This window comes from Paramisgurnus dabryanus, chromosome 16 (assembly GCF_030506205.2).
Source record: "Paramisgurnus dabryanus chromosome 16, PD_genome_1.1, whole genome shotgun sequence".
Classification (NCBI taxonomy): Eukaryota; Metazoa; Chordata; class Actinopteri; order Cypriniformes; family Cobitidae; genus Paramisgurnus; species Paramisgurnus dabryanus.
This window is the reverse complement of record NC_133352.1, coordinates 23,114,567-23,129,004: the sequence shown is the minus strand read 5'-3', so window position 1 is coordinate 23,129,004 and position 14,438 is coordinate 23,114,567. Positions and strand designations below refer to the sequence as shown.

Below are 14,438 nucleotides of genomic sequence, written 5' to 3'. Positions count from 1 at the left end.
CAAACGTGCTGCTCTTTTAGGGAAATCACTCTTTTGTGCGAGCTGGTGAAACACACAGGGAGAGGCAACGCACTCACTCGAACTCAAGTCCTAAATTAAAGAGACAGAGAGAGAGAGAGAAAGGGTGGAGAAAAAACACTGCGAGCCTCCGCTGAGGTGTCTTTGCCCAACCAACTTCAGCAAGCTGAGATCTTATTTTCTTCCCTTCCAGAACAGGATCTACGAAGATCAGATAGAAAGCTTCTCGAGAGCAGATGTCTGCCGGCTTCGAAGCAATAAAAGCTAATTTGGTATTGTGCACCTGCGGCTTATATACGCACCTGGCGGGGCGGCGCCGGCATTATGCAAATACCTGCATGCCAAGTTCATTGGCGTTTTTATAGTTTCTCGAAGTAGATAGGTCACCCGCGGAGCGGTTCCCAATTCGTCGGTCACGACGTGACGTCGTAGTGACCGACTGAAAGGGAACAAGGCATCACAAGCATTTCAATATAAATATAACCAATACTTACAGTAGGCTACAAACTTGTACTTCCTGTAATGATCTATTTAAACATTGGCTGTTCCTCAGTTACCTAGCGTAATATTTTTTATATTAAAATCATATGAAGGCAGACGCCCACATATTGCCAAAGTCTTCTCAGTTTATTTCAGAGCCAAAGTTGTTGTAATGAAGCCATTCAGCTGCGTTTTGAAAAATAAACAGCTGATTTCTTTTCTATTCAAGGTTAGAATGATGCTGTTCATTTTTTATTTTACTTCGGTTACGCACAGAGATGAGCATCATTACGCATGGTGACCATGCAAGATTGTGACTCATTTGTTCTTAACTCTTAATATCTGGACAAATTCACCAGGTGGCATATCCACACTCAATGTATCAAGAAATGAATACAAGTCACACAGATGTGTAATCAAATACACAATTCTGCACAAATGAAATAGATCTTACATTAGACATCACTCAAGATTGGGTCCACGTGTAATCTACTGTATGAACGAAGAACTCTGCAGATGTTTTGATTTAACTGATACACCCCTATTAAAAACAAGGCTGGCAGAATCCTTGCATGTTTTAAACATTTTGGTTCTTTTGAGTATTTAACCATAATAAACTGCACAGCACGTAATTCTGCAGATTCCCCCTAAAATCAGTGCAGAAAAAACAGCTTTGAGTGTGCAAATCATAAGGTGGACAAAGTGGACCGCTTAAAAAAGCAAATTATCTTAAATATACCCATAAAACCCCAAAATAAATAAATAAGAAAAGGTAATTGTTCACACTGTGTGCTCACGACAGTGCTGCTGTTGGACCCCATTAAAAAACAATCAATAAATGTGTATATGTAATGAACTAATAGCCATTGTACATTTTGCTCACAGACTGTTAATGTAGGAGACACAGCAGGATCATTATTTATTGTCGATTACTGAAATGGATATAAAACTTAGAAAAAAGATAATTTAAAGGCAGCTGATTGATATGAAATAACTTGATACTGAATTATAACTATAACTGATTCATAAAACATTTGTAAACTAATTGGTCACATCCTTTCAAAAACATTACTTACTGGTGTCAACTAACCGACCATGAGCTACGAATTCAGTAAGATTAATAAAAGTTAACAAAACTATCTCTTTCCTTAGGCCATTTTTTCTCTTGCTTTCTTTTTTTATAGCCCTACCAAAGATTTTTTTATGCTGAGTGTATAAGAAAAGTTATTTGTTATTTTATTTTCCATCAAATTTTCTGCACCACTGTTCAAATGTTTCACACAGCAAGAGCCAGTTCCTTCATCGAGATGCCATGACACAATTTGGGCCCTGAAAACATGTCACGCGTCACAATTTCTTGCTTTAAAGGCAGCGAACGATACTTTTCATGCATCGACTCAGGTGTGCAATGACACACACACACACATACACACACACTTAAAACAATTTGACCTAGCAGTGTCTATGACAGTTGCTCTCCAGGGATAAACTCCAGGTATTCCCAGTGGGAGACAGAGACTGTCTAACTGTCGTGTGGAGCTTGGTCTTATGTTGCTCAAATATCTGATTTGTCACAGAAGACAGCTGCTATAAGTTCGGTAGTAGTTGGAGGTATTAAAAGAATGGGAAGAGGACCACCCACATGTACGATGAGGTTAACAAACCTAACATTTAAAGACCACAGCAACATCAGTGAGTGAGCAATGATATGTTAATAACTGCACATTTCTTTTTTATCAGCAGAATGGACCAACCATGTATGTTTGGTATCTCGACCATTCAACCTCCACTCAACTATACTGTACGTACTACTTGACGACAAGGCATGCGAGAACCAAAGACCTTGGGCCTAATTTATAAAATGTGCGTACAAACACTTTTGATCATAGAATGTGAGTTCAAATCTTTAAAAATGTTCTTGGAAAAGTGCTTAGAGCCATGTCAGTGTCTGAGTAGACCTATGCACTTTTGCTTGTCCGATTGCTGCTGGCTTTCGGAAATATAAACCATTCTTGTGGCACTTAAAGGCGGGGTGCATGCTTTTTGAAAAACTCTTTGGAAAAGGGAATCGGGCCGAGTACCAAAACACACTTGTAGCCAATCAGCAGTAAGGAGCATGTCTACAAACCGACATCATTGCCTGGGTTGCGTATGTCAAAAGAAAGTCCAGATTCTATTGGGGTAGGGGTGTGTTTGTTTAGGTGATTTCAAATATCAACATTGGCTTTCAGAGATCATGCATCCCGCCTTTAACTCTTTCCCCGCCATTGACGAGATTTCTCGTCAATTAAGAGAAAACGCTTCCCCGCCAATGACGAGATATTCCGTCTTTCCGCAATACCGCTATTATCCACCAGGTGGCGCCCTTCCGCAACTTTTTAAAACCGGAAGTATTGCCCTATGCCAAGCTGCTGCATGTCCGTGTCTGTTTTAAAGATCGCTCTGAATCGGATCTCTATGAAAAGTCCATCATAAAAATGGAATTATTTCTTCTTTTTGCTCAAAATATGGTGTTTTTGCAAAAACCTACCCATATTCAAAAGCTGATTGCAAAAGAACCACTAAAGGTAGGATGAAACGGTTTTTTTTGTTTGAAAGCAGAGGGTCTGTTCTTTCATTTGGTATATTGTATGTTTATATATTTAAAGAAGAACATTTTCTGGAAGGCATTAAACTTTGGTGAAAATCATGAAAAACGCTGGCGCTGGCTGGCAACTTTTTTTAAAAACGCTGGCGGTGAAAGAGTTAAAAGGACATTCCACTTTTTTTTAAATATGCTAATTTTTCCAGCTCCCCTAGATTTAAACATTTTATTCTTAACGTTTTGGAATCCATTCAGCTGATCTCCAGGTCTGGCGCTAGCACTTTAAGCATAGCTTAGCACAATCCATTGAATCTGATTAGAGCATTAGCATCGCGCTAAAAAATAACCAAAGAGTTTTTATATTTTCCTATTTAAAACGTGACTCTTCTGTAGTTACATTGTGAACTAAGACCGACGAAAATTTTAAAGTTGTGATTTTCTAGGCAGATATGGCTAGGAACTATTCTCTCATTCTGGCGTAATAATCAAGGACTTTGCTGATGTAACATGGCAGCAGCAGGCGTAGTGATATTACACACTGCCTGAAAATAGTCCCCTGCCATTGGTCTAATCAGATTCAATGTATTGTGCTAAGCTATGCTAAAAGTACTAGCGCCAGACCTGGAGATCATCTGAATGGATTCCAAATGGTAAAAATCAAATCTTTAACTTGAGAGGAGCTGGAAAATGAGCATATTTTCAAAAAAAGTGGAATGTTCCTTTAATGGATTTAAACATGAATTAGGCATTAAATGTGTTTAGCTAGTTTAAGATCATTTGTGATTTATAGATTTAAAGATTGTGAGATATAGATTTACAGATAAAAGTAAGGCATACGCGCATTTTCTTTGCATAAGTTCGTTCTATGAATCATATGTATGCGCTTTTGAGAAATTATCGTTAGATCAAATTTAGGATGGTATAGTATTTACACAGCATTTTATAAATAAGGCCCCTGGTCACCAAGAAATATGCTTTGTTTACTTTAGCAAGACCTTATGGTGATTTATAGTCATTCTAGTGGTCCAAGCTGAACTTAATGAATTCACACAAATGAACGAAAATACAATGTGTCACATCAAACATAGCCACCACCTGAGACACCAGCCTTTAGTGTTGGGTAACTTTATGCTTTACTAATGAGATGCTTTAAAAAAGGTTTTTATCAAATATTGCACCTTTAGCACACAGCTCAGTGCATCCCCGTGCGCTGTTAAACTGGAAGTAATGCATTAACACCTACAGATTTAACAGTAAAATCCAACTTCGCTTTACTAGAGTTGAAAAGTCGTTTTTTTATGGTTTGAACTTGTGACATGTTGTAAATGATAGTGCATTCGTTGTAGCTTGTAGATTCAATCCACACTGGCATCATCTGATATTATTAACGCCATAAATGATCTGTAAACTCTTTCTGAAAAGCCCCGCTTTCAGATTTGGCATTTAGCGAAAGCACCCTGGTTAGTCAAGTGCCAGTTTGACTTTGCTAGCAAAATGTATGCAATCTAAACTCTAAGTTCACTGCAGGAGTCTTGTAATGTCATAGACTCAAAGCACACTTAAAAGAGAATTTCAAAGATCCTACAGTATACTGGATTTGTGGAACACAACTTTAATGGTGTCAAACAAATATTTTCGGAAAGAAATGTTCTGCTGTCACTATTTTTGATAGCATCTACCTCTTTTAAGCTTTCATTTTGACAGGGTCAAACCCGACACAGAGCAGAGTAAGAAATCTGACACAACCACGACAGAGTTTACATGTCTCAATACGAGAAGGCTATTGCACAGTACATGGACAATTCGGTGTTTTTGTGAACATAGTGAAAAGTTGTTGATCCTTCGTGAGGATGGGATGGGTTAAACGAAGCTCCCGCAGAATCGTAGCCTGGAGGGCAACTCAAGCGAAAGCATTGGCTCCTAGAGTCCTCTGATCAAACACAGGAGAAAGTCACTGGGGATGGCAGTTACCCAGATCTCTATCCCGCTCCTACAAGGCATCCCTTGGGAACTGATGACGCATGGGGCAACATTTCAAAAATGACAACTCAACGTCATACAAATCTGCTGTAATCCATTTTTCCCCGTGCATTTTGATTTTGCCCCAAATTTTGTGTCCCGTGTTGATAGACAGCTGAGGCTCCTACTGTGGATTATCTTTAGCATTCTGTGGTCCTGTGTTGTCCTTTTTCCTGGTAGGGAAACCAATCCTCTGAGCATTGTCCTTTGTACTTTCAAGTTCTGTACAGCTAAATAGTCGGGAGGGGAACTAAAATTCTTCCTCTAGATGTGTGTTGTATTTACATCACTGTACATTAAGAAAAGAGCTTTCTATGAAAAAAAAAATGTTGAAAGTAAGAAACGTTTATCCTTCAATGCTTAAAGTATAATGAAGATGGATCTATTCTGTAAAGTACTGTATGTGTGTTGAAAATGTATTTCCCTAACCAGCATTTGCTCTGCCAGTTTTTCTGAAGTACCCTGCTTAAAATGTTCAGTAGGGATACACAAACACACGTTTATACACGTATAGAAAAACAAAAAAGAAACTATTTGTATGTTTACATTGGCGTATATGTTTTAGGTAAGCATAACTACAGTCCAATCAGAAGTATTATATTATATATATTAAAAAATCAGCAAAAGAATCCGAATAAAATAGGAGTATACCCTTAACATTAAATTATCACAAAGTTCACTTCAAAATTGTTCTTACATTCTTTCATTAGAAGTTTATGTGGGGTGTTCTTCATTCATATTCACAAAATTGTTTTCTCTTTTTTTCTCTTCATATCTTTCTATTTGGCTTCCAGAGCCTCTAACAATGTGCAGAGATATATAAACACCCAAAGGGTTTTGAAGCAGGACTCTAGCTGTGTTGTGTCAGCCATTAGGCTCATATCTGAAAATACTGGAGATGCATGTCCAGATGATTTGTGTAAATTAAGGTCTGGTTTTGTGTTGTAGATTTTGACAATGAGGCCTTTTATCCTCTCACAGGCATTGCTGATCACAAATAAATTGGATCGAATGTGGAACCGAACCCAGACGGAAAACTGGCGCGTCACAGGTAGATTTCTCGTTTTGAACCTTGGCTAGACGGTGTAGTAGCAGGGGCGTAATCGGCTGTCTGACTCAGGGGTATCTCCTCCAGGGGGCAGTCCTTACCACCATCGCCACCTGCGGAATAGGCACTAGTGTAGGGTGGCAAAAAGCGAATGCTGGCCACTTTGTTCCCCCCACCTCCACTTCGCTCTTCTCCCAGAGGCTTGGAGCTGCTGTCGGCCATCAAACGCTCTTGACCCTCCCTCTCCTGGTAAGGCACAAAGGTGGAGAGTTTCGGCCCACTCTTGTGACTCTTGGTACGGTTGGGTGAAGGTTGTCCAGGCATCCAGCAGGAATCCGAGTGGCCGTATTCCGTACACTCGCGCGTACATTTTCCCGTCATGGCGACGTCAGGTAGAGGCCTCAGATCTGGATAAAAAGAAAATGAAGAGGATGAAAATAAATGAATACCAACGTTTGTTTTGTTTAAGACAAAATGTTTCTTTCTTCTTACAAGGCACTTTCATTTTGTGAGTAATGATCATTGCATCAGGACTAAATGGAAAATGTATTGACTGAACTTGTTCAAATGATGAACTGAATAAAAAAATCACAGAACACTTTAAACCACCCAAAAGCAAAAATGAGCCAAAGCAGAATTTAAAAGACGTCAGTCCACTTACAGGTGCAAATTTTCCACCCACTCTAACAACAAACAGAATATCATGTTGGTTAAAATTCGTCTGAAAGGTACTGTACGGATAAGGTTCAGTCAATTAAAGATGTGTAAACAGCACCACAGATTCTTATCTGCCTTCTTCACTTTAACCAATCAGTGTAATGAATGCTAATCTTGACTTTAGAGGTTGGTAAAGCTGGATGGGATCACAAGAGGAGAAAATAACAACTTGATCTGCAAAGGTCAAACTCTCTGCCTGGAAAATATAAATGCGAACGCTGAACCTAACCTTTCCTCTGAACGTGGCATTAGATTAGTTTGATAGTGTGGATGTGAAAGCGGGACAGGCAGAATGGCAAGTTCTCAGGGGAAAACATTTATTTCCCTAAATGTCTAAGCTCTTTGAAAGGCTTTTGATTTGAAGCATCTCATGTTTGATGATTTTGTTTCTGGTTTTTGAAGAATGGATTAAAAGACCCTTTAAGAAATCATTCTATTTGTCTTTGACAATATCTGTTTAAGGTATACATCATATAATATTAGTTAATTCAGGACTAGTATAGGCATGTTATATTAGGAAATTTAAATGGTTTATACAAACAAAACTACTGGTGTGCATCTTTAGACAAAACAATGGTTATAGTCAAAATGGATTTATTGCGTTTTGGAACCAAATTCTTCTTATCTTTCTCTGTGTTCATCAAAACAAAGAAATTTATATGGGTTTGTAACAACATGAGAGTGATTAAATGATGACAGAATTTTCATTTTTGGGTGAACTATCCCTTCACTGAAAAAAATGATTCATTCAATTTACAATTTTTTTTAAGGTAAGTGGTTGCAATCAATTTATTTAAGCTACATTTAAACAAAAGTTTTTTTGTTTTGTATTTCTATTTTTTTTAAATGTAGCTTAAATAAATTGATTGCAACCACTTACCTTAAAAAATGTAGTAAATTGAATGAATCATTTTTTTTCAGTGTTTAAGAGTGCTCCTCAGTAATGTGGAGTCACTTTGGATTAAAGGCCAATGCATATGTAAATGTAATATAAGTCTAAACGTTGAAGTCTGTGTAAAATCATTTCAGAGAATTGTTTCTAAACACATTATAATTGTAAAAAACATGTTACAAAGACTGAATTGTGGAGTTGTTCAAGATTATTTGGGGTGGGCTAAAATGGTGGCACGATGATGCAGTGGAGTCACTGAGCATGGCCCCACCCCTAAAACAATCACAAACATCCACTCAGGTTGTAGCGGTATTAGAAAGTAGAGAGAGAGAGCTTTCCCGCTACTTGACATGGTTTTAGCACAAACAGCAGAAAAGCTCCCGGCTTTTACAAGCAGAGAATCCTGCCTGTTTTTTTTTTTTGGTGTTTTTTAATCTTTAAAAATTGTCTGAATATCAAATTTTTCTGTGTTGTGACAAACTGACAAAACTTCAGACTTTAATATCAGACTTTAGACAGACTTTTAAACAAAAAATCTGATGGTAGATGGTAAATCCATGATCTTAGCACAAGCACTATTATCTCTAAGCATTATTATTTTATTATTAAAAAATAATAACAATACCTCTGACTAAAGATTACATCTCTCTCTTTTTCTATCACTCAGGGAAGAATATTCACAGATTAGGTTCGTACAGACTAATAGAGACCTTCCTCTCTGGCACACCGCACCTAAGTCCCTCTCCTATTCTTATCTACCTTCTTCAAGTTCCAGTTAACCTCATGAGTGTCACCCGCTGAGCCTGAAGGCTGGAGAGTTTGCCCTGCACCACTGCCCCTATCAACAATCACCACCAATCTGGCTCTCCAGGATTTTTTCCTGCTAATTAGATTCTGCCGGTCCCTTGTCACCATAATAGAATGGAAATTATTTCCAGATGAGTATCTGACATTTGGTGCTGTCGTCTAAAGTAAAGAGGGAGGATGTGTTAAAGCTGGTTCCTCTCTCTCTCTCTTTCTCTCTCTCTACTCTTCAGTGATGGAGGGCTGGATTTACTTTACAACATTCTCATTCTACTGTAGTGCCCTTGGGGTGTGATATGGATGGAAATACACATGCAGGGTTCAAGCTGTTTTCCAATGAATTCCACGGCCAATTGTGTAGCTGTCAAAATGTCCATTTCACTGTTTCTTTGAAGGTAAGAACGCCTGTTTGACATGCAGGGGGATGATTTTCATATGAAAGAGTCGTAATCATTTGATCACAATGGCAGTAATGAATAAGATTAGGCTTTGTATGTGTATTAGGGGATGGCAATAGTATAAAATACTATAACTATAGTTCAGTATCCTACCTTTCTAAGCCTGAGCCTTACTGTAGCTAATATTTATATAAGGCATTTAGCAGACACATCCAAAGCAACCTACAACAGTGAGGAAAATAATTCTGAGTAGTAAAAATGTTATCTGTTTAAAAAATGAGAGAGAAAAGGGGAAAGAAAATATTTTTATATAGAGAAGATGCTTCATTTAGAGGTAATTGTTTCTCATTTATCCTATACTTTATGCAGTTTATGTATATTCAAACAGACATTATGAATTGATTTAAATGTCTACAAAGTCTAATGAAGAGCAATAATTATAGTTTATTAGTTATTTATTATTTTTATTACTTTTATGCTTCTTTTCAATCTAGAAAATGCAGGATTATGTTAAAACCTCATTGCTGTTCATCCTCAGGTCCTAAAATCCCTAATATATGCAGCCTCTTCACTTCATTCCATAATTGTCTCAGCCAATTGATTTCCAGCTGTGGCTATGCCTTAAAGCCGCTCATGGGAGCCTATAGCTCGGCCACTACACACAGGTTGCCCTGGGTGACAGGTGTGGAGGACAGCAGTGGGAAAAGCCACCGTTATTTGACAGTTAACACCAACACTCCAACATATCCCACAATCCCTTGTGTGTGAGTGCAGGCTGATCTTGGGCACGGATTGAAGCAGACAGGCAGAGTTGATGGAAGTCCCCCATCTCCCCTCCCTGCTACCTTTTCTAACCTTGTGTTCTGTTGTCATTCGATCCACCGTCCTCTCCCTCTGACCCCCATCTGCACGTACGCAAACCTCTTCGAGACTAATTAAACTTTGGCCAGATTAAAACTTTGTCTTGACACTTTGTATTCGTGCTTAAACAAGTTATTACTCCAAGGAAAATTAAATTAGCCAGCTATTAATTAATCGACAAACTGCTTTTAGAAGGATAGAAAAGAAGGGGTAAAGGAAATCATTTTGGAAGTAAAACATGAAGTGAGTGCTTAAAAAGGAAAAGAGGTAAATCGGATCTTACATACTGTATGGAGGAATGCCAAACAAAATCTACAAGGAAAGAAAGAGAAGACAACATGAAATAAAAATGACCTTACATATTTTAACATGAGTTTTTGAGGCTTTAAATAAACTTCTTCATATAGGATTATATACAGGAAGTGCATCATAGTCTTACAAGATTATGGCCCAATCCCATTTCTCTGTCTTACCCCTTCCCCCTACCCCTTAGTTTTGCACATTCACACAGTATAAGTACTACTAAGTATAATATTATTATTTATACCACGGGTCTGTTGAATGCTTTATTCTGATTGGCTGAGAAATGTTCCATGTGTGTTGATTATTTTTTCAACAAAACGCACACCTGACCTGTCAAATGTCTTAAAAATAGGCAGAAGAACAATGTTTGTCGTGTTATAGTCACAAAATATTTGATTCATTTATTTGTGTTCATGGACATGATTTTCCGCTTTTTTCGTGCCGTCGAGAACAAATTTCTATAAATAGTTTTTCGTGTGCGTGGCCCAACTTTAATTTTTTATTTTTGTCATTTTATATTTTGTTTTATCAATATTTTTACCATTGTCACTTGACGTTGGGGTTGGAAAGACTTTCTGTTACATTTCAGACCTCCTAACCCCAAGCGAAAATAAATGGTAAAATTGGAAGAAAACCATGTAGAAACCAATACATAAAATTACATCCTAACCCAAACCCCAAATCTAACCCCAAGCGACAATAATTTGAAAATATTAAAAAACAACGAGAAAACAAAATATAAAATGACACGCAAAAATAAATTTGTGACACGCACACAGAAAACTATTTATAGAAATTCAAAAAGACATTTGGGATCAATGGCACGAAAAAAGCAAAAAAATCTGTTCTGTCCATGAACACGAATAAATTAATCAATTATTTTGTGACTATGACACGACTTGCCATGAGATTGTGTTGAACCGTGTATAAGAGGAATAATTGACTCCGTTCCTTTGAATTATTCGGTGTAACCATTACCACCTTGGGTGTGCATTATTTTCTTATAATTCAATGGCCCATCGTCCATTATTCCTTACAAAAGTGATATAAATACCAATGTAACATGCAATAAACATGCAAAAGTAATACAAAAATATAACTTAATATAAATGTCTATAAGCACTGCTGTTACTGCAGGCTGGTCAAACAGCAGCTCAGAATAACATTATGGGGGACACAGTAGGGGTAGTAGCAAGACACAATGTACCGTCTAATGACAGCAAGCTGGAAAGATACCCAGCAGCATAAAACTATAAATTATAATGCTAGGCAGTTACCAAGAGAGTTTAAGACAACTGAGATGGGCACTTTCTCAGTGTTGTCTTGCATACAGCAAGATGTCACCTGAGCTTCCTATATGTATTTTAGATTAAAATGCTCTTTTCATTTGAAATTGTAAGTTTAATTTTGTTATTTAAACAAGTGGCTTAGATCGTTATATTAATAAATGCAACTTTCATACCCAGGTGCCTTTATCCAATAAATCATGGCTGTAGACGCTATGTGCTTTATCATAGTCAGTATTTTAAAGCTATTTTAAAAACTCCCCAACCAAACTGAGATTCAATGAAACATTTTTTTTTTACTTATTAGTCCATTATTAAACTAGAATTTAACATTTAACAGAAAGGAAGACATGTTATCTACTCCAAATTTAAATATTTAAATTTAGCTGTTGGTTTACTTGTGACATTAATGTTTTGATGAAGGTTTAAATTTAGTTTACTTTCAAAGCACTACATGTCACACAGTCAGAGTATCTGCATTATTCATATTCTTAACATCTACAGATTGCTTTTGGTGGCGAGTCTATGACAGATGGAAATCATGGCTGTCTGACTTTTGTATTTGAGTTACAAATTCACAGCCAGCAGTGGCACAGAATTAAACACATTATACTTTATTGTCAAATTAAGTTTGACTTCAAGTTGCAATTACAGTGATTGGGTGCCAATTAGATTTGAACGAAACCGACAACACTTTAATTTAAAATGTCTATTTTTCAATATACACTGTATATCACTGTATTACTTGTGTCTGTTTTTGAGCCTATCTATTAAATCTTGTGTAAATGGTATGTCAATAAAACCTTACGGACGCTTAAACTGGAAAATTTGGGTAGGCCTTAAATAATGTCACAATACACATCTTTAGAAAGCAGATGAAGTTGCAAAGCTCATACTTGGAAATCTAAATGAATTACTCTTATCATTTGACTGCAGGTGGACTGTGTGTTTTCAAACATTTAATTACGCTCTTTCATACGGTCCTATTTACATTTATGTCTGTTCTATTCTCCGATGTTACTGGCACCGAGGAGCCGTTCAAATCGCTGCGGCATTCCGCGTGAGTGCGTTCCACAATGCTCTCCGGCAGAACCACGGATGCAACGCTTTGCCAAAGCTTCACTTACAAGCTAAATGAGTTCTGAACAAAGGCAGAGACTGCTATCATCTGGACCATGTCCCATTGGCCTACATCTGTTAAACATGAAACTTATCTGATCCGCAAAAATCAATGTCCTCGCCCGCTGACCATATTCGCTCCCCCCATTCTGCCAGCCAAGGGAAGGGGGTGTGCAAGTTGTTTCGCAAACCTCCGCTCATTGGCAAGCTGTGTTTCAGTATGCATCAGCTGTATAGAATCTCCTTCTGGCTTGGGAAGATAAGCACACAGAGAAAGGCTGTAGCCCACGGCTAAATCAACTAGGGTAAGCTGCATAACATCTTCCACTCATGAATGTTTTAAAGTTGAGTTCATCAGTGCATGAGCTGAATCATTGAAGATGAGGCGAGGCTGTTACGTTTGATTGTGCTGAAGGCCTAAACAACCGCCTGTGAAGTAGAAAAGCGAGTACAAAAGCCCTTCTGTAGACGCAAACCAGACAAATGGGACGGATGAAAAGAAGCAAGCTCAACTGATCAATGTATATTGTAAAAACAAACTTTATAAAATTGCGCTGAACTTACATCACTTTTGACTTTTTTCTAAATAAATTAGAACTGCCATTGTTTGCCGGAGTCCATTCTTCCCTGCGAGTGGTGATTTCACTTCTAAATCTTGTTTTCAGCGAGAATAAGACTTAATCACTTTGCAGGAACCCAGCTCACTGAATTCAATGTCGTTTTGGACAAGTCTAATGAAATTACCCAGCCCACTGACAACCACAACCAGACTTCAGTACAAATTTTGAAGGTGTGATATGGATCGTAAGATTTGATTTTCGTAACATGAATGTTTCATTGAACCATGCTCTACTGGAAGTATTCATTGTGCCTTAGAAAATGAGTCTATCTGTAATGATAGCTTATGTCTAAATGACTTCTGACAGAGGGGAAGTGGAACACAGCTCTAAATATAAATGTCTGCCATTAGCACAGCCACCCATGTATTGTCTTTTCCCTGCCCTCATTTTCATTTTTTTTAACCCGTGTAGCTTAGACTAATGTATGCAGAAATACGCTGCTTTATAGTATATACAAAATGAAAGAATTGCACTCTTCAGTGAAGCGCAAATATAAAGGTGACGAGCTACAGTAATATCCTTAAGCGGACTAAAAAGATGAAAAATCTCCCCCGCAAACATCAAAACTTAAAAGAAACAGACTTGCGGGCAAATGCCATGCTGCACAAAATCATTTTCATTATTAATGATGAAGAACTGAGAGACAGAAAAAAGAGGAAAAGAAAGAATAAGAGAGATTTCTTTTCCCTCGCTCTCTCTCATCTCTCCCTCCAGAAATCAGTAGAGGGAAACTTCAATCATGCTACAAAAGTGAATAAATGTATGGCTGGAGCAAGCTGCCCTCGGGCCGCCACTCTCTCTTTCTCTCTCTTTCTCAATAAGCTTTTAGGACCACAGTCGAGAGAGAAGCGCATAACTGAGACGAGCTGAATTTTTGCAGCCGACTTTAATTTTGTGGAAGCAAGCCTGCATGCACCTTTGTGTCGGGAAGAGATACAGTATTCTTTCTTTTCTGTCATCATCATTGTTGATTTCTCTGTGATAAGCACAGTGATAGTTTGGGATGATCTGCATTATAACATGGAGAGGTGAGAGGAATATTGATATTTGGCGTATTACCCCACATTCAACTGTTTCCTTCCAACCAAACAAAAAAACTAACTTTAATTTTAAATCAAAGAAAATATCTTTGTAAAATAAGTGAACGAGTTCGACCCCAAATAATAGGATAAAACAATTGTACAAAACTGGACATGTGTGTCTGTAACATTCTCTGCATCACACTGTCAGAAAAAAAATGCTCAAAAATAATCCCTAGCTGTCACTGGGGCAGTACCCTTTCAAAATGA

At 37.7% G+C, this 14,438-nt stretch overlaps 1 protein-coding gene across 3 annotated transcripts in view; it reads right to left on the bottom strand.

Annotated features, from left to right (window-relative positions):
- Nucleotides 1–4,673: 4,673 nt before the first annotated feature.
- Nucleotides 4,674–14,438, bottom strand: part of pcdh1b (protocadherin 1b) — a 172,034-nt gene continuing 162,269 nt past the window's right edge. Inside the window, exon 5 of one of the 3 annotated variants that reach the window (XM_065272981.2) lies at nt 4,674–6,556. In XM_065272981.2, coding sequence (XP_065129053.2) covers nt 6,147–6,556 — 410 coding nt within the window. In that variant the 3' untranslated portion in view covers nt 4,674–6,146. The remainder of the gene's footprint in view (nt 6,557–14,438) is intronic. The other 2 variants (XM_065273004.2, XR_010536439.2) reach the window with 2 other exon arrangements.